Below are 20,849 nucleotides of genomic sequence, written 5' to 3' on the forward strand. Positions count from 1 at the left end.
TCAATCATCCCGCAAAGTTTCTCGAGCCAAAGCTCCTGCTAATCGTAAGACCGCTTCTTCCGGATCGTGCTCTTCGTTGCGATGGATGGTAGATCTGGAATCGACAAGTCAGCTTCAATTTACTACTCGAAAGCGGGCTCAGACTGATGACCACTCACTCTAAGCGTGAAATGAACGCTCCTGTCGTTTCCAGACCCAAATCTGGTCCTCTGTAAAGGTTATTCCTGAGCATGATTTGAAGGAACCCATTCCAATACGGGTCCCTCTATGAAAGGTGTACGTTTGTCAACAATGCCTGCAACTCCCGGAGAGGGAATCCATTCTAAGGAATTCTGAAGAAGAGAGATATCTGTGGGTATGTGTTTGCTCACCTTCAACAAATTACCATTGCCTACAACGATCAAGATCTCCTTGGCTCTCGTGATTGCTACATTGAATCTTAGATACAATGTTTGTCAGACGTGAATACCGTGAATCAAGATGCGAGACTTACCGTTTCCTTTCGTTGAATAACCCCATGTTCATTCTCCTATCTTCATCCAGAAATCTTGATCTAGACCTGACACAGCTAATGATGGTCACTCGAAATTCGGCACCTTGATATGTCTGTTCCAAGTATTGCAATGATCAGCATCGAGACACGACCGATGCCGCATCTATCGCGGGGCATAGATGTCATAGAACTGGCAGACACTCACCTCCACATTTCCTACATCAACCGCATGTAAATTGTTCGATCTCAACTTCGAACGTATTCTCCAGACCTGTTCCCTCCAAGGAGTGATCACCGCGATCTCTTTCTGCTTGAGCCCTACGACTGTTTCTATGAGGGATTGAACTAAATCGTTTATATATTCGATTTCGCTGGAATTGTACCACGACTGAGGAGAAGGATAGCATGATTATCAGTCATCGTCGTCGGATCTCATATATGGCTCGAATGAGATGCTGATCGACTTACCGCACCCTATGTGAGGGAGCCAAAAAGGTCAGCTCATGCTCGGCACGACTGCCCTATGAACTATGCTTACCTCGTCAATCCAATTCTCCTCACCTTCGCAACCATGAAACAAGATAGGGATCCTCGGATTGGGGAATCCTTGCCATTTGAGTAGTTCAACATCTCTGGCAGAGGGAATCAAAGTGTCCTCATAGAATAGAGCGGCGGGTATCATGAGTATGGGAGCTATTGACCGATAGTTCTGGATAAGGGGGACGAACGATCAGTATTTTGTAGCGATACTGTCGTACCTCGGCGACAAACGGCTGGATACCATGGATGATAGAAGTGCGGGTAGGCACCATAGACCAAGACATCAGATTCATGACAAGAACGGTGAAAACTCACTTGTATGAGATTCGTGAACGGACCTTCCCAGTCTGATGGGCAAGCTCCATTCGCAATTTTCTGATTCTTCCGAGCATTTGAATGAGACGCGTATACTTCTTGTTGCGAAAGCCGTTCGAGAAGGGATACGTCCAACTCTCCATCTCTAGCTTCAGGTGATGAAATGACAGGTCCGACTATATGCGTGTAGATCATTTTAGCCTTTTGAGGCGATACAGGAACTATAACAACTCACGTTGATGAATATCACCACAAAGAACTACCACTGGATCGACTGAACGATACCCTTGGGGAAGAGGATAGGGCACCACCACTGAGAGTGGTAGGAGCGTTTCGGGCTCCGATGATTGAGCAGCCTACCCAGCTCCCCAATTAGCTGGATGATAACATGAACACAACGGATTTGGAAAACCCAACTTACCTCATCTATCATCAGATGGGTCCAATGTGGGTGCACATGCCTTGTCACGCTGGAGTCAGACACCCGATGGAACGTATCCATCATCTCTGACTCCGCCTTCATCATGGCTATATTCGTCGCATTGGCCGTGACCAGTATACTGGCGTCTTGACATGTGCATATCACCGCTCGAAACTTCATCAATTCTGCGAAAGAAGGTATCCCAAAAGTGCTTGTCCCTGTCGGCGTCGGGGTGATGTAGCAGAAGGGTAGTATCTCGTCGGGCACTTCAGCAAATGTCCGGCTGGGCAAATTGAGTCGGAGGACAGTCCCTGGTCCGACATAAGGCCTAGATGCAGAGGAGGCAGCAGGGACACAAAGTCGACGAGCAAGGGTGTCGGCAGCTGAATTGGATGGAGCGCAGATCAGGATGGTGGAATCGGGATGGGTCGTAAGGATCTGCAGAGCAGCTTCGACGAGTGTCTTGGTTTTACCTATTCACGTTATCAGTATGACAAAGTGGGATGGGGAATACTCGGACAGGTAACTTACCAGTCTACGGACGATTAAACAAGGACAGTTAGCGCAAGCCGCGATATCTGGCAGAGATTGCAATGAGAAAAATGGACCTACACCAGGCGGACCACTGATGAGATAGGGCACTTTATGATCTCTTGATACTATAGCCGTGATTGCACTCTGTTGATCATAGTTAGTCATGGCCGCATTTCTGCTGGATCATGCTCACTTTCTGCTCATCGTTCAATCCCGGGTCTACCCATTCAATGCTCATCAGAGGACGGTCTTGTATCTCTTCCCGTACATGTTGTATCTCTGGGAAAAGCCATCGCTGAACTGTCTCCCATCCTATCCCATGCAGTAGCCCGAATGTCCTGACCTTGCGTCATCATGAGTCATTATCCTCATTCGCATGGTGAAAACACGACTCACAGCGTCCTGCATATCACAGATAGTTTTGGCATTCAACAAAAACTTAATTTGACACCTTATTCCAGAGTCGTTGTCAGCAGGGATACCAGGGGACTGGTTATCTTGCCTGATACCCTGTCCACTTGCAACTTTATCTCCATCGAGAAGTTCCAAATACGGTGACTGCACGTACACCCAGCTCTTGGCCTTTTCCAGCCCCACCACTTCCGCTTCCATTGCATTCTGACTAGCTTGTCTAAGACGCTGGTACAGACCGCGTATGATCATTCTATCTCCTATATTCAGTCGAGGTGCATCTTCACGGACACCAGGAACATGAATTCGATAGGTGTTCTGCAAGCCGGGGACGGGATAAGGCTGGATCAGGGTGGATGGGATGGATGAACGACTCGTCTCTTCCAACGACGCGAAAAGATGTAGCGATAATAGGTTGGAGAAGTGTCTCGCATAGTAATCTAAGTTGTAAGTAGTGATTTTAGGTTGCAACGGGAGTGATGAACCTTTGGCAGGGATGAGAGAGAGGATCGAAGGGCACTGTTCCTTGATTGGTAATGGATTGAACAGAAGTTTGGGTGTGAAGACATCTGCAGCATAGTCTGGTGGTGGAAATGGTGGAGAAGGCCCAAGATATAGATAATTGAGAGGTGATGGAAGTTGTTGAAGCCATTGTGGTGTGTACGATAACGCCTGGATAAGTGATGCAATGAGAGATGAGGTCAGGTGTCAAGGCAAGGCGGAATGGGAAATGGTTTCAGCATGGATATGTACATGCGACTCACAAATCGGTCCAACGATTTTCCATCTCCTTTCTCGATCTCCTTCTGAGCTTGTCTTCCTGTCTGACGTGTCACTGGTAATGTAGTTTCCTGTGGGAAAGAAGTGAAAGATGGGATTGGATGAGGTGGTGAAGGTGATAGACTGTGGAGGTTGAAAGTTCGATTGGGCTCATGCTGATACTCGTAAGGGTTGTATTGATTCGGATGAGTTCTCGAATAGGTAGGTGGGACTATATGATACCATGCAGGATGGATGAAGGGGCTGTCAATGAGGGAAGAGGACATCGTACATCTTGCTTGATATAGTCTTGACAGATGGTAGAAGGAGAAAGGAGAAGCATGGTCAAGATAGACAATCGTTGATTAATCACCAAGGAGGACTATGGTACTGGGAGTTTCAACATAGTCACACACCGACCGTGACACCTCATGTATTGTGCGTGCATGGTCATCATCGCTTGTGTGAAGATGCATGTGGTGTGCATGCAGATGTGAACTGCCCATCCCCTTTACTCGACGGAATGGCTGCTGATGTCCAGTGTATGTCGCTATCCTTTCGGCCTCAACAGTTAGCGATCAAGTCTTACAGGTCATAAGCGCACACACGGCGATACGTGTAGTCACAGATGCCGCTGGTGAGCAGATGTCATAGGGAGTGAGTGAGCACCTCTATTGATGGCTGCAGCATTGTCTGGCTACAACGATCGAGATCGAGACCCGACTCCATCAGGACTCCGATTCACCTTATGATTCCCAATGATGAATCGATCAGATGCACCCGCATTCTCTGGATGAGTCCCCACCAGTTATAAATAGCAGATGATCTCCATCATCTATGCTCATGACAACATCAACGACTCAACTGTCTCAGATCGAAGCGGGGCTACCAATGTATACTCTGATCGCTGTCAGACGGAGGAAATACCAATTGATGATTCTCTGCCGACGGCATGCCATGCAACACGATGTCCCGGTGACTGATAATATGTGCACTCGAGATATCTCTCTTGCATACCTGTGCGATATAAGGTCTATCATGTTTGTCACTGACCGAATCGAGCAGCATGCTGGATAGTAGCGATACAGAGTAATTGCGAGACAAGGAGTAATTGCGAGACAAGGAGTAATTAAACCTGAATAAGATCCACTCTATGAATAATATATGCGAGACATAAAATCGCGTCGGTTATTCCATGCATGCCCAAGGAATGGATCTTCACTGGAATGACCGTTAACAATGCGGAACTACCAGTTTCGGATCTTGCATACATTTAAACAAGAACTCCAACGAAAGATAAGGTTAACCCGACATGTGGTAACGCCACCGGAAGGGGCAAAAGAAGTGGCTAGTAGGCAAACTTAAATGGTCTAGGTACCAGTACAACCGATCGACCAGAGGAATCTCGAGTTCCTGGAATAAATATTACCGTACCAGAGATTATCGCAAGTAGGTTCATCGCTACCACCTCTTGCTGTACCTGCATAAGAAATTGGAGAACTTTCTTGTCTATATGACGTAAAAAACATGAGATCGACGATGATCATCAAGGGTGGGGTAATGTTCTCTTAACATGTATATAAAGAACATCGACGCCACCCGAATGTTCTTCGAGCTTCTGCAATATTGTCGACCACAACATAAAGTTTACTATCGCCGTCCGGTATACAATGAAATTGATAACTCTTGCTGTCACAGTAGTAACCTGTGTCACCACAGCCAACGCACAGTGAGTAGCATTCAGCTTCTGGCCAACTAATCTGAGCTGACAACTCACAGTGTTGCCTTGTGGGATAAAGGCATGTTTGGGCTAAATTACCCATATCAAGCCAATGGTAAGTACCAGTGCGTCAACCTAGCTATTGCCCCTACTTCAGCTGACTGCCCTCTCAGACCCGCAGAACAACAACTACAACAATAACGAACCCGTCAACCCCTTAAGACAAACCGACGCCCGTACCACCGCTCAATGGTTCGGACATGGTCTTTTGGGGTATCCACCCAAGTCAGGAGACTTTATGACTCTTCCTTCCGGTGGAACATACAATGGTGAGTCTTATTGAAATGAGGGTGTTGTTCCAACGTACAATGCTAACGTGGCATGCAGGAGAGGTCAGTTGTAATCGTGGTCAAACGACCTTGGGTAATCCAAATGATAAGACCGCAAAGTACAAATACGCTTGTAAAGTAAGACCTGTCGCTGTATCAAAGTCTGCAGTGATCCGTACTGACTCACATGTTGCTGTAGCCTGATAACGGACAATATTCCGGTGTAGGAGCTTTACACGTGATGAATACGTATAACGGCACTGTCGACAACAAGTGGTTTGGAGGAACCGCCTTAGCTATAGCTTATACCTCCGATGTCAGCAACTTGAAGCCTAATGACTTCACAGTCATCAGCGTGAACCAGAACTCCGTATGGGAACGTCAGATCAGCTATAAGATACCATCGGGAATGCCACCTTGCCCTTCTGGCGGATGTCTCTGTTCGTGGAACTGGATACATCAAGGTGGACATGGGGAAGGCTACCCATACGAGATTGTGAGTGTGTACCAAAATAGAAGGAGCGAAGCTCATGAGAATGTTTAGTACAATGTCATCTACCGATGTACAGTGACTGGTTCGACGAATTCTGCCAACAAAGTTCAAAGGGGTGCGATCCCCAATAAATGTGATGGAAATCCTTCGAACTGCGTCAAAGGTCCCAAGACTCCTATGGTAAGTGTTAGGGTAATTTATCTGGAGAAAAGCAGCAGCTGACCAGTGGTATGTCTGATAGTATCTCTGGCAAGCCGAGTAAGTTCTGACCTGATCGCGGATGAGAGATTACGTGCTCAATCCTTTTCATCTCATAGTGGCAACAATCTTCCAAAACTGGATGACCCACCTCTTTATCGAGACAATTGGGGATTCGCCGATGGTGCTCAGAACGATATCTTCACCCCAGCTGCCACTCCTGCTACCACCTCGTAAGTGGTCCTGAACTCGTTCTCATGAAAACCACCTGACACCATCGTCGTAGAAACCCTAAAGCATCCGCCACTTCCCTCCCATCAGGATGGTCTTCAGTAGGATGTATGGTCGACAACACCAACTCTCGAGCTCTTCCCGGTGTCTCTTCCACCAACGTTAATAACAATACCATCCAGGGGTGTGCGTCTTCGTGTGCAAGTAAAGGATACCTTTTCGCGGGAGTGGAATACGGACAAGAATGTTGGTGTAGTAATACCGCCACCTTGACCTCTGCAATAAGTACCGACTGTAATATGGTTTGTCCCGGTGATATTTGGAGTACCTGCGGTGGCGGTAGTAGAATCAACGTCTATCGAAGTGCGAATGCTCCTACAAATGGTCAACCGACTCCCTTACCCGACTCGTCGTTACCCTCAGGCTGGTCAAGTCTCGGTTGTATGGTCGATGATCAATCGAATCGAGCTCTGAATGGAGGTTCCACAACGTCTTCAAGCAACACCGTTCAGTCCTGCATTGCCTCATGTGCATCGAAGGGTTTCACCTATGCGGGTGTAGAGTACGGTCAAGAATGTTGGTGTGGGAAGACTGCTCGTCTGACTGCTGCAAGCTCAGGGTGTGATGTAGCATGTAGTGGAGACAAGTCTCATGTTTGCGGAGGAAGTAATCGACTCAATGTCTATGTTGCCAAGTCTGCTACGAGCAGTACGAGTACATCATCTTCGGCTTCTTCTGTCAAACCTACGACCGCCTCTTCAACTTCCAAAGCACCTGTCGCAACTTCGACCACTTCAAGCAAAGCCACCACTTCGACTACCATTAGCAAAGCCTCTACCACCACCACCAAGGCCTCTTCGACCTCTTCGTCCGCACCATCAGCGACTACTTCCTTGCCAGCAGGATGGGTATCTCGAGGCTGTTATGTGGATTCATCCTCAGCACGTGTATTAGACGGAAACGTATTTGAGTCCCAGTCAGGTATGACATACGCCTCTTGCATCAATATTTGTACTGGCAAAGGATACTCTTATGCTGGATTAGAATATGGTTCTCAGTGTTTCTGTGGCAACAACCTCGTCAAGCCTACGTCCGTAACCACCGGCTGTGACAAACCTTGTGCGGGTGATTCCAAAAACATGTGTGGTGGTTATAACAGGATTACCGTCTTACAGAAGACTTCGACGGTTAAAGCTAGACATGAGTGGTCACCTAGAGGTGGTAGGCGTCATCATTAAGAGCTGGAATGACCCTCAAACGGGATCCTTCGAAATTGTAAAATTGAGGAATTGTAGCTATTATAGAGTAAATGGCCAGTTCTTGTAACATTAGTGCGACAAATTTAGTATGCATATATATTATTGTAAAAGTCGCTGCTGTCCGTGGACGATAACTTGGGCCTACCTCGTCCATAACTAGTTATACACGAGAAAATCCCCATGATCTCTTCTAAGATTGACAACAGTGAAAATCAGAAAGCTACATTCCATTTGAATCGACAATTGTCAACATCGGTATTATCATAGCGTTTGAGTGTAGGGTTTACCTCGACGTACCAGAGTTCAATAACCAGCCACCATCGATGACGATCTCACCACCAGTCATGTATTGATTCTTTTGACATCAAGAACATCCATCAGTTCCATATAATGACATTAATCTTCATCCATCGAGACAACTCACCGATATGACACTGAATATGGTCTGAGCGTAATCCACAGCGTTTCCTGGTCTACCAAAAGGGATCCCCCACTTCTTGGTGAACTCTTCAACGTGATCGTCTGAGCCAGTATTGTTCTCAGATGGGATGATCGTCATTCCCTGTAGCGGCATAACACATCAATCAGCTTATGATGTCGTATCACTCATCTCGTTGATGTATTGCATGAGCTTACCGAAGGGAAGTATCCAGGACAAATGACGTTCTGTGATAATATCCATACCACGGAACATCAGCACAAGGTAGCTGTGCGAGGTCAGTGAGCGTCAAAGAAAGGAGACTTACCACTCTGATACCTAAGCCTCTTCTTGCGAATTCAAGAGCTTGCTGATGTGACAAAGAGATGGTGGCGGCCCTAATTATGTCACCGATCATCCTCCATCAGTCTCACATGTAGAACACTGAACGTCCAACATAATACTGACTTTCCGCAATTATAGTGGAATTGTCCTCTCTGGGAAGTTTTGGTTATGCCAGACATCGAAGATAGATTGACTACATTTCCTGGCTCAGGAAATCTCCCCAGGGTCTTGGCAGCTGCCAATAATGGGAGGAAAGCGAATGTCGTGAAATGATACGAAGAAGTGTTGATTCGCCATACGTCCGCCCTGTTCACGAGGTATTGTGAAATATATCAGTCAACATCGCGACGTAGAGGGAAAGGCAGAATGTAGAATGTATATACCAAGTCTCGAAACTCTCCCCTTCGAACATCTGCTTGGACAATCCTTCGGCGGTCTGTTCACATGCGTTGATATCCGTCGCTCCAGGGAAGATACCGTGGTCTGAATGAACATTCATCTGCTTAGCTTGTTTTGTGTCACAGAAGATATAATGATTTGATTTACTGTTAATTAGGACATTGACCCATTTCTCTCTAGCTTTCACTTCTTCGACAAACTCTACATGATCCCATATCCCATCAGCTTTAGTCTCTGAGTATGTTATTTTACTTACTCTGAATACCTTCCTTCGTACTGACATCTGCCCTTATAGCCACGATAGATCCTTTGCCTTTATTTCCCAACTTCTCATATCCCTCCACAGCCGCTTTCAACGGCTCTTCTCTTCTCCCAGTGATATATACCTTGGCTCCGTTTTCGGCTAGGGCAGTAGCGGTGATCAGACCTAGACCTGTTCCTCCTCCAGTAACTATCATTCACAATTCAATCAGTCCTTTTCATAGATTCCCACGAGTGGATCACTAGGAGGCAAGGGTTTTATGGTACATACCTATTGCGACCCATCCTTCGATATTGAACAGTTTCGGGATCTCAAGAACACCTTGACCTAGGGATTTGAAAAGAGCAGTTTCGGACATGACAATGATTTTGAAATGCTGTGTGAGCAATTACCAGACTTGAAGAGCGACATTCAAAGTAACCTCTGCATGTGATTATATACTCCAGGTATATGTGGATATTGAGGACTTTTATCTTTCACCTACTCGTTGAATGAGGTGTTAGAGGGTACTCATTCGTTTCCCCTTGATTGTCATTGTGTATGTGAATGATTGGCTTTATGACGTATCTTGCACCATATTTCGATCGCATCTCATTATTGAATTGCATCGTAACACTGTGACATGTACCGTTTGCACCTGGAACCAATCGAGCAAGTACTAACAAAGGTATAATTATAAGAATGTGGACCAGTTCGGTGATTTAGAAGAGTGGACAACAAAGGTGGAGGCCAGTTCCGTCGCTCATGTTCATTCTTGTTTGCGTCATTGGCTTATCTCCCATGTATATATCAGATCGGGGATCTAGTGTTGCAAGGGGATACGAGCGACCGTACTGCCTCTGCTGGAGATGCCGCCGGTGTGAGAAATAGACGATGACCAAAGGAGAGCCAACCATCATGACCTGACCTCACCATGTCATATACATATTTTCTGCCCTGACTTACGAAAGACAACCCCTATCTCCCTAGATGTGATAGCAGTAGTGATGACAGTAAAGTTGCATACAATCTTGTGGCTGTGAAGACGCTAAACTCTACATCTACACATTACCCATCACCTCAACTCTACCTTTCCCTTTGGTCTCGTTAGTCACCAGATCCGTTATCGTACGGAAAGCACTCGGGTTGATTTGAACAATCTGCAATTTTATGAGCAGGCCAGATCTTAGCTTCCCGTTTCTTCGTTGACTGATAACACGCGTAGCTTTAAAATGGAGTGCTTCTTCCCTCCCCATGAGGTCTCAAAAATACGAGAACATGCACTCACAGCCTCCCATTCCTGACCCATATCATCCTCCTCCGTCTCCTCGACCTCTTTCATGATATTATCCTTTATCCTCTTGGCATCTTTTCCAGGCATCGTAATCCTAATTCTCATCCTAGCTCTTCTGATAGGTAAAGTACTTTCACCTTCTTCACTACTCAACTTCTTTATCAACTCTAATGCTTGGGCTTTAGCAGGCTTATCAGCCTTTACTGAAAATCCAAGTTCAGACATGGTCTTTTCAATCATCCCCACAGTGTGTTTACGGTTCGTATTGGGGTCAACCGTCATTTCGCTGACTAAGGTAGCGATCTCACGGGATAGAGAGGATAGTTGATGGGAACGTTCGAGGTTGTTGATTTGGAGTTCACCTTTGCGCAGTATCTATTGGGCAGTAGATATGTATTAGCTTTGCTCCATCAAACGTTCTGATCATGATTGGCATCCAAGATGAAACAGTTTAAGCGCAAATGATGGTCCGAGGAGAAGGAAACTCGTCTCACCTCCTCGATCACCTTGTTCATATCGTCCGTCTGGAAACATTTCGTCCAATCATCCTTCTTCGCTACCAATCCTTTCGGCACATTGGTGAATATCTGTTCTATCTGTAATACTTCGGACAGATCGGTTTCACTGCAAAAGCATCCAGACAATCAGCAAATGCGACATGGATTGAATTTCTATTGCACCTTCCAACAGGATTGAACCACTCACACTCCTGAACGAAATTCGGAAACTTTATTCTGGTAACAAGCGATCTTCAGTTGACGAAAATCGCACAGATTAGCATTTGACCGTTTACATTGTGGGGTGCTTTCAAGCCGAATGCCAGAAAGGTAGCTCACTTACCTCGAACCTCTTACCACCCTTCTTCATCCTCACTATGCTGACATTAGTCAGTCTATTTCGCAAGACACGGTCAGTTCCATAAGCTTTCGTTGTACGACTTTTCCAAAGACTCACTTTATCTGGGTTCCTGGTTGTTTGTTCATCTTATTTATATCTTAATGTGTATGCCGCGTATCGTATGAACAGTGATCTGCCTGGCTTAAGAGCTAGCGAGAAAGCTACGAGAAAGATTATTGTTGACAAAGCAGGAAAGGAATTCCGAAAAAAAATGAGTCTTTTCTTTGGCCAGACGTCATCTTAAACACTCAAGTGTGGGTACGGCGAGACACCCGTGGGAAAGTAGTCCTATGGTGGGAGATGACGAGTAAGGACAACGTAGACGAGATGAGTTGAGATAAATGTATGTATGTAAGACATTCATAAGCATTATATGTCAATAATCAGTATCAACCAGGCTCCAAGTTACGAGTAGATCAACAGCACAATGCAAATATAGGAAGAACGAGGGAAACCGATCAGAACGATACCGCAACTATATAGGATCTCCAAAGGAGGACGGCAACAATGAAGGTGTTCGAGAATGACATAACGTTTGAGTGAGTACTACGTATGACTATATAGATCTATGTCGATGTTCCACCACTGACAACGGTTGTGTATAGCTTTTCACCTATCCAGACGCTCTCTGCTCTTCACCGTAAATACCCAAATCCATTTGCCACCCACGTCTATTCCGTCGACACGATAGATAGAAGTATAGATCCAGATACGGGTATACTCAGATCAGAGAGGTTGATCGGTGTACAGCAAGGTGCACCCAAATGGATAACCAAGGTGGGTACCTCTTCAGCATTATAATTTCCAAATGTACTGTACTGCACTAGATTTATACATTCATACTGACGTCTCGTTTTTAGCTATTCCATCTACCTCCTACGGCATACGTCAGAGAAGTGGTATTTGTAGATCCATCCAATACATCAGCGACGATGATGTCCGTCAATCTAAGTTTGGCTCAATATGTGTAAGTAATCATCTTCAACCAAATTTTGATCTAAAGATGCCTATAGTGGAATATCGCACTATATTGATGATGATAAAACCAATAGATCATGCCTCGAACTCATCAATTACCTACCATCGCCTTCCAACCCTTCGACGACAGAATTCAAACAACGAGCTTTGTTGATATCTGGTTTCCCGACGCGGATGATAGCCAGGAGGATCGAGCAGGCGAGCCTGGATAGGTTCAAGAGCAATGCAGGTATAGGAAAGAAAGGGTTCGAATGGGTATTGCAAGGTGGCGATCAGGCGAGTTTACCAAGACCGACATTAGACTAAGGAAATGGGTGGGTTTAGCAGTGTATCTCTTGAGAGTGAGGTGAACTTTCGACTGTGTGGAGGGATGAGTTCCTTAGTGGGCGAAAGAAACGAAGACGACAAGATTCAACATATATCGGGCAATATGACAGGTTGTAGACATCATCACCGTGCAAAGAAAAGGAGTGACGAAACCAAATTGTATACGTAGAAATGATCACTAGATAGAACATGCTTCAATATGTCATCACAATTCAACTTGACAACAATGTGTGAAATGAGGCCTTCAATCAGCAGCTCTTGCTGACCAACCTGAATCCGAGGAATTGTGATGGATGCACGATTGTCTGCTTGGACATGATTGACGAGGAGTGATTAATTGTGGTTCTATATGGATATTATACTTGAGTACTATGATACACTAATTTACGTCTACAATGTATGCTACAGACAATGATAGAGGTGAGTGGTTGTTACACGTATACACGTGGTAGAGATCTAAAAATCAGCATCGGTCCTGAATACCCTTCTTGACAATCTCTCATCTCCACCTTTCTCAGGTAACGAAGGTGTACCAGATCGTGAGACATTGGCGAGTTGATAGGATGATACCCGAGATTCGAAAAAGTCTGCGTTAGAAAACACGATCAGTCTGAGAAACACACTGACCGTTAGAGGCTGGAAATTTACTCACTTGCTTTGCCTTGTAACGAAATCAGTTCCATCCAATCGAATGGGTTCTTGGCATGATATATCTTTGAATAACCGAGATCGACTATCAATCGATCGGCGACGTACTCGATGTATTGACACATCAACTGGCAGCAAGCATTCAAGTCAATGTCCGAATCAAGTAACAAGGATATCCTCGAGATGTGAAGGTCACTCACATCCGCATTAATCCCAATCAGAGCACAAGGTAGGGCATCCGTCAAGAATTCTTTCTCGATGACCACTGCTTCTGTGACTATGTTGTGTACTTCTTCTTCGGAGCATCGGTGTTTCAGGTGATTATACAGCTATTTCACAAGTATGATCAGTTACTCGCATCATCTCAAACTTGAAGCGATATGGCGGACTTACCAGACATGCGAAATCCTGTTCATTACGATGAAAAGGACAGTCAGCCGAGGATGCATTGGTATAATCAGAAATTCAGAAGCTGATCTTACAGTGTGTGTACCTTCATCCCTACTGATGAGCTCGTTGGAGAATGTCAACCCAGGCATCAATCCTCTTTTCTTCAGCCAGAAAATGGCCGCGAAAGATCCCGAGAAGAAGATTCCTTCGACACATGCGAAAGCGACCAGTCGGAGTCGAAAGGGCTATCAGGTAATACATCATGAGTATATACAGGCGTATGAGCGAAAGCGGGTGAGAAGTGACGACTCACCATATCATCCGTTATGTACTTTAATGCCCAATCAGCTTTCTTCCTTACGCAGGGGACTGATTACAAGTTCAGGTCAGCTTTCATTTGAGTGGCTAGTATCAGACAGTTGAAACTCACTATTCTCCATTCCTCTGAATAAGAAATCCTTCTCATCACTATCCCTCACATACGTCTCTATCAACAGACTATACGTCTCACTGTGCACCTGCTCCATCATACTCTGGAATGCGTAGAAAGCTCTAGCTTCGGATATCTGGACGTCCATCGAGAATTGAGATACGATATTTTCTGATCGGAGCAACGGATTAGCATAACGAATGTCATTGATTCACATGAGCATATGAATGAGAGGAGGTATAGGTATACTCACCCCCCACTATCCCATCACTGGCAGCGAAGAAAGCCAGAATTCTCAAAATGAAAAATCGCTCTTGCTCAGTCAGCTTCTCGTTCCAGTCATGCAGATCGTGACCTAGGTCGAGCTCTTCGGATGTCCAGAAAGACGCTTGAGACGCTTTGTATGCTTGCCATATCTGCGTGTGTACATTGGTATGTCAGCTGATGATGGTCGAAGAAGACTTGTGACTGTATTCTGCATGTTCTACTGTTTGATGACAGATAACTTTCACTACCTCGTCCAAATGAGGTTGTACAGTACAATACATGGAAAAGTGACTTCTAGTTGATGACGATATTGCAATGATATGATAACTCACCTCTCTATACTTTATAGGAAACAGTACGAATCTATCATTTGACTCCCTCAAAATATCTTCGTCTTCCTCTTCTGGGAATTTCCTCTGCTTCTTCTGATCATCTGCATGCTTGGTTGATGCATTATGCTCATTCTGATCCAGTGCCGTAACAGTCATCCCGCTCATATCGCTCTCCAATGAGGAATTGCTATCGTACATAGGTCTGAAATGGTTGATCCTGGATATATCGTTGAGATCGTCCAGTGAAGTTGCGGTCGAGCAGCGAGATGAAGTGGAGGACGATCGGGTCTTGGATGACGATGATGTTGCCGAAGGAGGTTTACTGGGTCCTGCTATGGGTGATGGTGAGTTGACGATGGGTTGTGATAGGGTCAAAGGGGTTGGCATGGTGAGTGAGTATGATTATGAGTATGTATATATGAAGCTGATAGGGATGTATATGAGATGGAGTGGTAGATGAATGAATCCCAATGAAATCTAATGTCGATCTGCAATAACAAAAACAAAAATATCTGGAGATGACGCACTGACCCCTTAGTGGCAGTCCAGTCAACCCATTACAGGTGCATTACAATTTGCTGATTAGCGGGATCAGATGAGACACTACCTATTTTGTAATAGACCCATACCCGTCGGTTAATGGGCGTAAATGGGTGATCGGCAATGATTCCGAATGAGAAATCAGACCAACCACCTATAAAAAAAGGTTAAATAAGGAATTAAGAAATCATCGTTATTTGTCGTTCCCCATCTTATCAATACCAAACCATCACATAGCAGTATCACTGTATATACGCTTTCATCATGTCAGCTCCAAGGCAGATATCTCGACTGCTATCCCGACGATCTCTCATCTCTGGCTCCCGACGATCTACTCCCACTCCTATTTTCAAATCACCTAGTCTATCCGTACGACACGGATCTCATCTTCCCCCACGATCCAACCAATTCACTCAACCTACCAAAGAACATCTCGATGCTTTAAAGGCTATATCGTCCAGTACGTTGAGTACGCTGGATGGATCAGCTACGGAAGAAGAGTTGAGATCGTTTAATGACGATTGGATGAATAAATATCATGGGAAGGGGAGTATAGTGGTGAAGCCAAAGACGACAGAGGAGGTCAGTGAGGTGATGAAGTATTGTTATGACAATGGGATAGCGGTTGTACCGCAGGGAGGGAATACGGGGCTGGTTGGTGAGTTGACTGCAAGGCAGTTTTACTCTAGCTACGGCAGTTCGGGGTGGGATGGGGGAATACTACAAACAGGGTGGGAGGGTGGGCAAGAGATATAACAATAGTATATGATAGACTGCTATCATACTATAGTGACATCTTAAATAGTGGCAAAAATAATTACCATCAGCATATGCTAACCCCCCTTACTTCCTCTGCTAGGCGGATCGAATCCAGTCCACGACGAGATCATCCTCAACCTCTCCAACCTGAACCAAATCCGATCATTCGACGAAGTTTCCGGCGTCCTAGTCGCAGACGGAGGAGTCATCCTCGAAACTGCCGATCACTTCCTCGCTGAAAAGGGATTCATCTTCCCCTTGGATCTCGGTGCGAAGGGATCATGTCACATCGGTGGGAATGTATCGACCAATGCAGGTGGTTTGAGATTATTGAGATATGGTAGTTTACATGGTTCTGTATTGGGTTTGGAAGTCGTATTGCCAGATGGAAGGATATGGAATGGGTTGAGTAAACTGAGGAAGGATAATACTGGTAGGTTACACGATTTCACCGTTATCACAATAACTACTGTTATTTTCTCTTTTCTCCGTTCTGTCGGTGTTGTCTTGGACATACAATCTTAGCATCGTACAAATGTCTCAAGATGAGGCATTCTACTTTGTCATCTCATAAGCGATATTTATTTCATATGGTTAACATGCTAATCCTTCGCATGGCAGGTTTCGACATCAAACAACTGTTCATCGGATCAGAAGGTACCATCGGTATCATCACCGCCATCTCGATCTTATGTCCCAGACGACCAAGTGCGATGAACGTAGCCGTCTTCTCGTTAGAATCTTACGAGGCCGTGCAGAAAGTGTTCGCAGAGGCTAAAGGGCATTTGGGAGAAATCTTATCCGCATTCGAATTTTTTGATAAACAGAGTGTGAGTGGAATGGAAGCACTGTTATTCCTACATACCGGTACTTATTCTCTTCCATTTCACGTAGTACGCTTTGGTGAAGAAACACCAAGAAGAGAATGGCGGAGAGAGAAAAGTATTTGAAACTGAGGGAGATTTCTACTGCTTGATTGAGACTGGTGGAAGTAACGCTGAACACGATGAAGCGGTGAGTTTGGCTTTATCAACCTTCCTCTCGATCGTTATTCAACACTCGACTGATCTTTGTTTCTTTTTCTGTTATCAGAAACTCACTGGCCTCCTCGAACACCTGATGGAAAACGAGATGGTTCTCGACGGAGTTCTCGCTCAAGATTCGACCCAGTTCCAATCGCTCTGGTCTTTGAGAGAACTAGTACCAGAATCAGCTGGTAAAGCAGGATCGGTCTACAAGTACGACGTATCTGTACCTGTCGGTAAGATGTATGGTTTGGTCGAGAAGATGAGAGCGAAGTTAAGGGAAGGTGGGGTATTGGAAGGTGATGGTAAATCAGAGGGACCTATCAGGGCTGTAGCTGGTTACGGACATATGGGTGATGGTGAGTTTTGAACTATTCCAATGGTCTGAATGTTTGACTGATCTTATTTTGTGTGACGTATAGGTAACCTGCACATCAACATCGTGGCCAACAAGTACACCGATGAGATTGAAAAAATCGTCGAACCTTATATCTACGAGATCGTGGCTGAAAACGAAGGATCCATCTCGGCTGAGCATGGGTTGGGGGTGATGAAGGCACCTTATATCGGATACAGTAAGAACGAGACCTCGATCGAGTTGATGAAGCAGATCAAGCAGCTTTTCGATCCCAAGGGACTGTTGAACCCGTACAAGTATATTGTATAGATGGTGTAGGTTTATGATTATTGTCTTTTGGGTGCGTATACATGCATATCATATCATATCACAGTGTTAGGCACAGGGATGTTATGAGGTATGATGCTGTAAGGTTGTAGGTGATCCGAGCGTGATGTGTGTGTGCCTTTGTTCAGGGGTGAACACAGTGGCAGTCGTTTCAGATCATACTGGTAGTGTTTTAACCTGATTAACGTTTCATGCACAATAGACAACAGACAATAATACTGAATAAAACACATCTCATTGCTCTCTTCTCCTTCCCCATCTCATCTGCATGTATATATATGCATGGGGTAGCGACTTTCAAGCACTTGTGACATGATACGACAGGGTGCATAGGGATGCTTATAGCTGACGAGTCATATATATATGTATATATATACATCACTTTGGTAGCGAGGTCGAAGTGGCCTGTGCGTTTCAACTAGTTCTGTATGGTTCACTGGATTTGTACACAAGGTGTCGATCGCATTGATCATCTTTGATTTCATTCCCTCTCCCACTCCTTTTTCCACTTTTTTGATCCATGGCAACCACATCTTACTCACCGACCATCACTCATACTCTCTCTCAAGCTGGTTCACACTCTTTCATCATCCCATTCCTCAGTTCATCACCTCCATTCTCCTACTGTACTCCACTCACCACGATATCACATCGACCAATTACTCGACCATCCCTCCGATTCGTCCTTTGACATAACACTCCTCTCTCCAAGATCACCATCCAAGGTGGATCGTAGTACGGTGCAACTCCTTTGTCCATTCATCCCTTACGATTCAACCTTTCCTATATTTACGAGAAGATCAATCTATCAAAAATTATCGAACCCCTACAGGATAGTCTCCCTTCTCCTTTATACAGCACCCGAGCCAGTGTCCCGACCATCATCATCTAGTATAACATCAAGCAGGACAAAACAAGAAAAGAACACGCTTACACCTTACACTGCTCTGTTAGTCAGTTAAATATCGCTTGGGTATGTTCGTATCTCCTGTTTCTCCTCGGTTTACCTGACTTGAGTTCTTCACTTGACAGTACCAACTGGCAGAACAGTAGACATCTCCTTTACATCAACGTTAAAGTTGGAAATCTTTCAACTCAACTCAAATCAAACTTTTTGCACTCGACCCTTTCTTCTCTATCGCATTCTGGCATGATGAACCACTCCCAATCACAGACCCAAGCAAAACAGCCCGGCCAGACACAATCATCCAATCAAGGTGCCGCTCAAGCACAAGAGAGAACTACCAAAGGTAATTCTGCTAGTGCTCCTAGGAAAGTCAAATTCAATGTTGGTGAGTCCTCCGAATTTGCTTCAGTGTCTATTGGCTCTTCCATCAGATTAGACTTCTTCACGTATCCCTGCTCCAAAACAATAACATTCCTTTTTCCCTCCACGCCTCAGAATGTACATACTGACTCCCATGACCACGTACATAGGCCACACGTACCACGTCCTCGATGTGATCGGTGAAGGCGCTTACGGAGTGGTCGCATCCGCCGTGCATCGTCCCTCGGGAACCAAAGTGGCTATCAAGAAAATCGCACCCTTCGATCATGCCATGTTCGCATTGAGGACTTTGAGGGAATTGAAATTGTTGAAGTATTTTGCGGAAGAGGGAGTCAGCGAGAATGTGAGTCATTCAGCTCGTTTCTGGTGTCGGTATCGGATTTGCTCATGAAGGTTATATCCCGTTGATTTGGTGTGGGACTGCAGATTATCTCAGTACTGGATATTATCCGACCGGCATCATACGAAAGTTTCAAAGAGGGTAAGTCACTTGGTGCTTCACGATATGTTTCCGTCACGACAGCTGCTTAACTGGTTGCCATTAGTCTACCTCGTTCAGGAACTTCTCGAAACCGATCTACACCGAGTGATCCGTACGCAAGATTTGTCAGATGATCATTGTCAATATTTCTTGTATCAGACCTGTAGGGCTCTCAAAGCACTTCATTCAGCTGAGAGTGAGTGGACCTTGCTTTCCTATCTTGTGCAAAGAGTGGTGACTGACAGATGATATTCGGTGATTCAACAGTCATTCACCGATACTTGAAACCTTCCAATCTGCTATTGAATGCAAACTGTGATCTGAAAGTCTGCGATTTCGGGTTGGCCAGATCTACACAAACTGCTACACCAGACAGTCAAGGGTTTATGACTGAGTGTGAGTGTATCATCTTTTCTCCGACAAGGTCCTGGAGATATATGTTCTTGACTGATCGCATCTCGTCTCGGTGATTGCATATAGACGTTGCTACTCGATGGTACAGAGCACCTGAGGTCATGCTTTCCTTCAGGATGTACACAAAGGTCAGTTGTCAGATTATTGGAAGAGTAGTTTCGTCAGCTGATATCAGTCTGTGATGACATAGTCAATCGATGTATGGTCAGTCGGGTGTATCCTGGCTGAGATGTTGAGCGGTAAACCCTTGTTCCCGGGCAGAGACTAGTAGGTGTCCTTTTTCAATCTCCAACGTTTCATTAAATGCACGACACGGATAGAATCGTCGTAGTGAATGCTGATGAGTACCGGCTTTTGTCCTCCGTACGCAGCCACCACCAACTATCGCTTATCTTGGATGTGCTTGGCACACCGACATTCGAGGAGTTCTCAGCTATCACTTCTAAGCGATCAAAGGAATATGTCAGGACTTTACCGTGAGTGATGAACCTGGACATTTTCGGGCGATATCGTTTGGCAGAGATATGATATCCTTGATTCTGATACATTCGTTGTTCGCTCTATGATGTAGCTTCAGGAAGAGGAGGACATTCGAGTCGCTCTACCCCAACGCCTCGCCTCTTGCGATTGATTTCCTCAGCAAAACTCTGACCTGTGAGTGGATCTCTCATACATTCCAAGCATGGGCAATAGCAGCACGAGGATCTCTCCCATTCCGTGCAAGCACTGATAGAACGCCTTATTACCATCACAGTCGATCCGAGGAAACGATTCACCGTCGAACAATGTTTGTCTCACCCATACCTCGACGCATACCATGATCCAGATGACGAGCCTTCCGCCAAACCCTTGTCACCGAATTTCTTCGAGTTTGATATGATGAAGGAGGAGAACAACAGGGAGGATCTGAAGAGGTTGTTGTATGAGGAGATCATGTCTTTTGGCCATTCCAATGGTAATCATTAGACACACTTTGATAGACAAGGGT

The 20,849-nt window shown here is 45.2% G+C and overlaps 8 protein-coding genes across 8 annotated transcripts; 4 read left to right on the plus strand and 4 right to left on the minus strand.

Annotated features, from left to right (window-relative positions):
• Positions 1 to 3,760, minus strand: I203_103047 (uncharacterized protein; the record flags this gene model as incomplete). Its single annotated transcript, XM_065517223.1, has 13 exons — positions 1 to 94; positions 159 to 265; positions 372 to 438; positions 494 to 606; positions 699 to 881; positions 1,023 to 1,202; positions 1,349 to 1,524; positions 1,584 to 1,704; positions 1,770 to 2,231; positions 2,301 to 2,447; positions 2,497 to 2,646; positions 2,700 to 3,386; positions 3,479 to 3,760. The coding sequence occupies 13 exons, from the start codon at positions 3,758 to 3,760 to the stop codon at positions 1 to 3; spliced, it is 2,769 nt and encodes a 922-aa protein (XP_065374041.1).
• A 1,383-nt stretch (positions 3,761 to 5,143) lies between these two features.
• Positions 5,144 to 7,682, plus strand: I203_103048 (uncharacterized protein; the record flags this gene model as incomplete). The annotated part of the gene is made up of 9 exons (XM_065517224.1): positions 5,144 to 5,202; positions 5,253 to 5,308; positions 5,367 to 5,522; positions 5,581 to 5,660; positions 5,722 to 6,018; positions 6,067 to 6,195; positions 6,257 to 6,273; positions 6,333 to 6,446; positions 6,500 to 7,682. The coding sequence occupies 9 exons, from the start codon at positions 5,144 to 5,146 to the stop codon at positions 7,680 to 7,682; spliced, it is 2,091 nt and encodes a 696-aa protein (XP_065374042.1).
• Positions 7,683 to 7,986: 304 nt separating this feature from the next.
• Positions 7,987 to 9,485, minus strand: I203_103049 (uncharacterized protein; the record flags this gene model as incomplete). Its single annotated transcript, XM_019150817.1, has 9 exons — positions 7,987 to 8,058; positions 8,128 to 8,265; positions 8,340 to 8,369; positions 8,450 to 8,519; positions 8,590 to 8,772; positions 8,850 to 8,949; positions 9,013 to 9,066; positions 9,122 to 9,316; positions 9,398 to 9,485. 9 exons carry the CDS (start codon positions 9,483 to 9,485, stop codon positions 7,987 to 7,989), a joined length of 930 nt encoding a protein of 309 aa, XP_019000044.1.
• Positions 9,486 to 10,167: 682 nt separating this feature from the next.
• Positions 10,168 to 11,383, minus strand: I203_103050 (SBDS family rRNA metabolism protein; the record flags this gene model as incomplete). The annotated part of the gene is made up of 6 exons (XM_019150816.1): positions 10,168 to 10,266; positions 10,395 to 10,775; positions 10,895 to 11,024; positions 11,106 to 11,149; positions 11,241 to 11,292; positions 11,355 to 11,383. 6 exons carry the CDS (start codon positions 11,381 to 11,383, stop codon positions 10,168 to 10,170), a joined length of 735 nt encoding a protein of 244 aa, XP_019000043.1.
• A 421-nt stretch (positions 11,384 to 11,804) lies between these two features.
• On the plus strand, positions 11,805 to 12,581 carry I203_103051 (uncharacterized protein; the record flags this gene model as incomplete). Its single annotated transcript, XM_019150815.1, has 4 exons — positions 11,805 to 11,836; positions 11,903 to 12,074; positions 12,158 to 12,264; positions 12,350 to 12,581. The coding sequence occupies 4 exons, from the start codon at positions 11,805 to 11,807 to the stop codon at positions 12,579 to 12,581; spliced, it is 543 nt and encodes a 180-aa protein (XP_019000042.1).
• A 477-nt stretch (positions 12,582 to 13,058) lies between these two features.
• I203_103052 (uncharacterized protein) lies at positions 13,059 to 15,056 on the minus strand (the record flags this gene model as incomplete). Its single annotated transcript, XM_019150814.1, has 9 exons — positions 13,059 to 13,189; positions 13,255 to 13,378; positions 13,451 to 13,579; positions 13,644 to 13,658; positions 13,733 to 13,885; positions 13,954 to 14,009; positions 14,071 to 14,241; positions 14,324 to 14,486; positions 14,670 to 15,056. 9 exons carry the CDS (start codon positions 15,054 to 15,056, stop codon positions 13,059 to 13,061), a joined length of 1,329 nt encoding a protein of 442 aa, XP_019000041.1.
• Positions 15,057 to 15,473: 417 nt separating this feature from the next.
• On the plus strand, positions 15,474 to 17,660 carry I203_103053 (uncharacterized protein; the record flags this gene model as incomplete). Its single annotated transcript, XM_019150813.1, has 6 exons — positions 15,474 to 15,867; positions 16,069 to 16,401; positions 16,590 to 16,798; positions 16,863 to 16,982; positions 17,061 to 17,352; positions 17,416 to 17,660. The coding sequence occupies 6 exons, from the start codon at positions 15,474 to 15,476 to the stop codon at positions 17,658 to 17,660; spliced, it is 1,593 nt and encodes a 530-aa protein (XP_019000040.1).
• A 1,171-nt stretch (positions 17,661 to 18,831) lies between these two features.
• I203_103054 (uncharacterized protein) lies at positions 18,832 to 20,827 on the plus strand (the record flags this gene model as incomplete). Its single annotated transcript, XM_019150812.1, has 10 exons — positions 18,832 to 18,970; positions 19,116 to 19,309; positions 19,393 to 19,447; positions 19,512 to 19,643; positions 19,715 to 19,843; positions 19,928 to 19,989; positions 20,052 to 20,128; positions 20,233 to 20,337; positions 20,433 to 20,515; positions 20,616 to 20,827. The coding sequence occupies 10 exons, from the start codon at positions 18,832 to 18,834 to the stop codon at positions 20,825 to 20,827; spliced, it is 1,188 nt and encodes a 395-aa protein (XP_019000039.1).
• Between the last annotated feature and the right edge of the window lie 22 nt (positions 20,828 to 20,849).

Source organism: Kwoniella mangroviensis (genome assembly GCF_000507465.2).
Source record: "Kwoniella mangroviensis CBS 8507 chromosome 1 map unlocalized Ctg01, whole genome shotgun sequence".
Lineage (NCBI taxonomy): Eukaryota > Fungi > Basidiomycota > Tremellomycetes > Tremellales > Cryptococcaceae > Kwoniella > Kwoniella mangrovensis.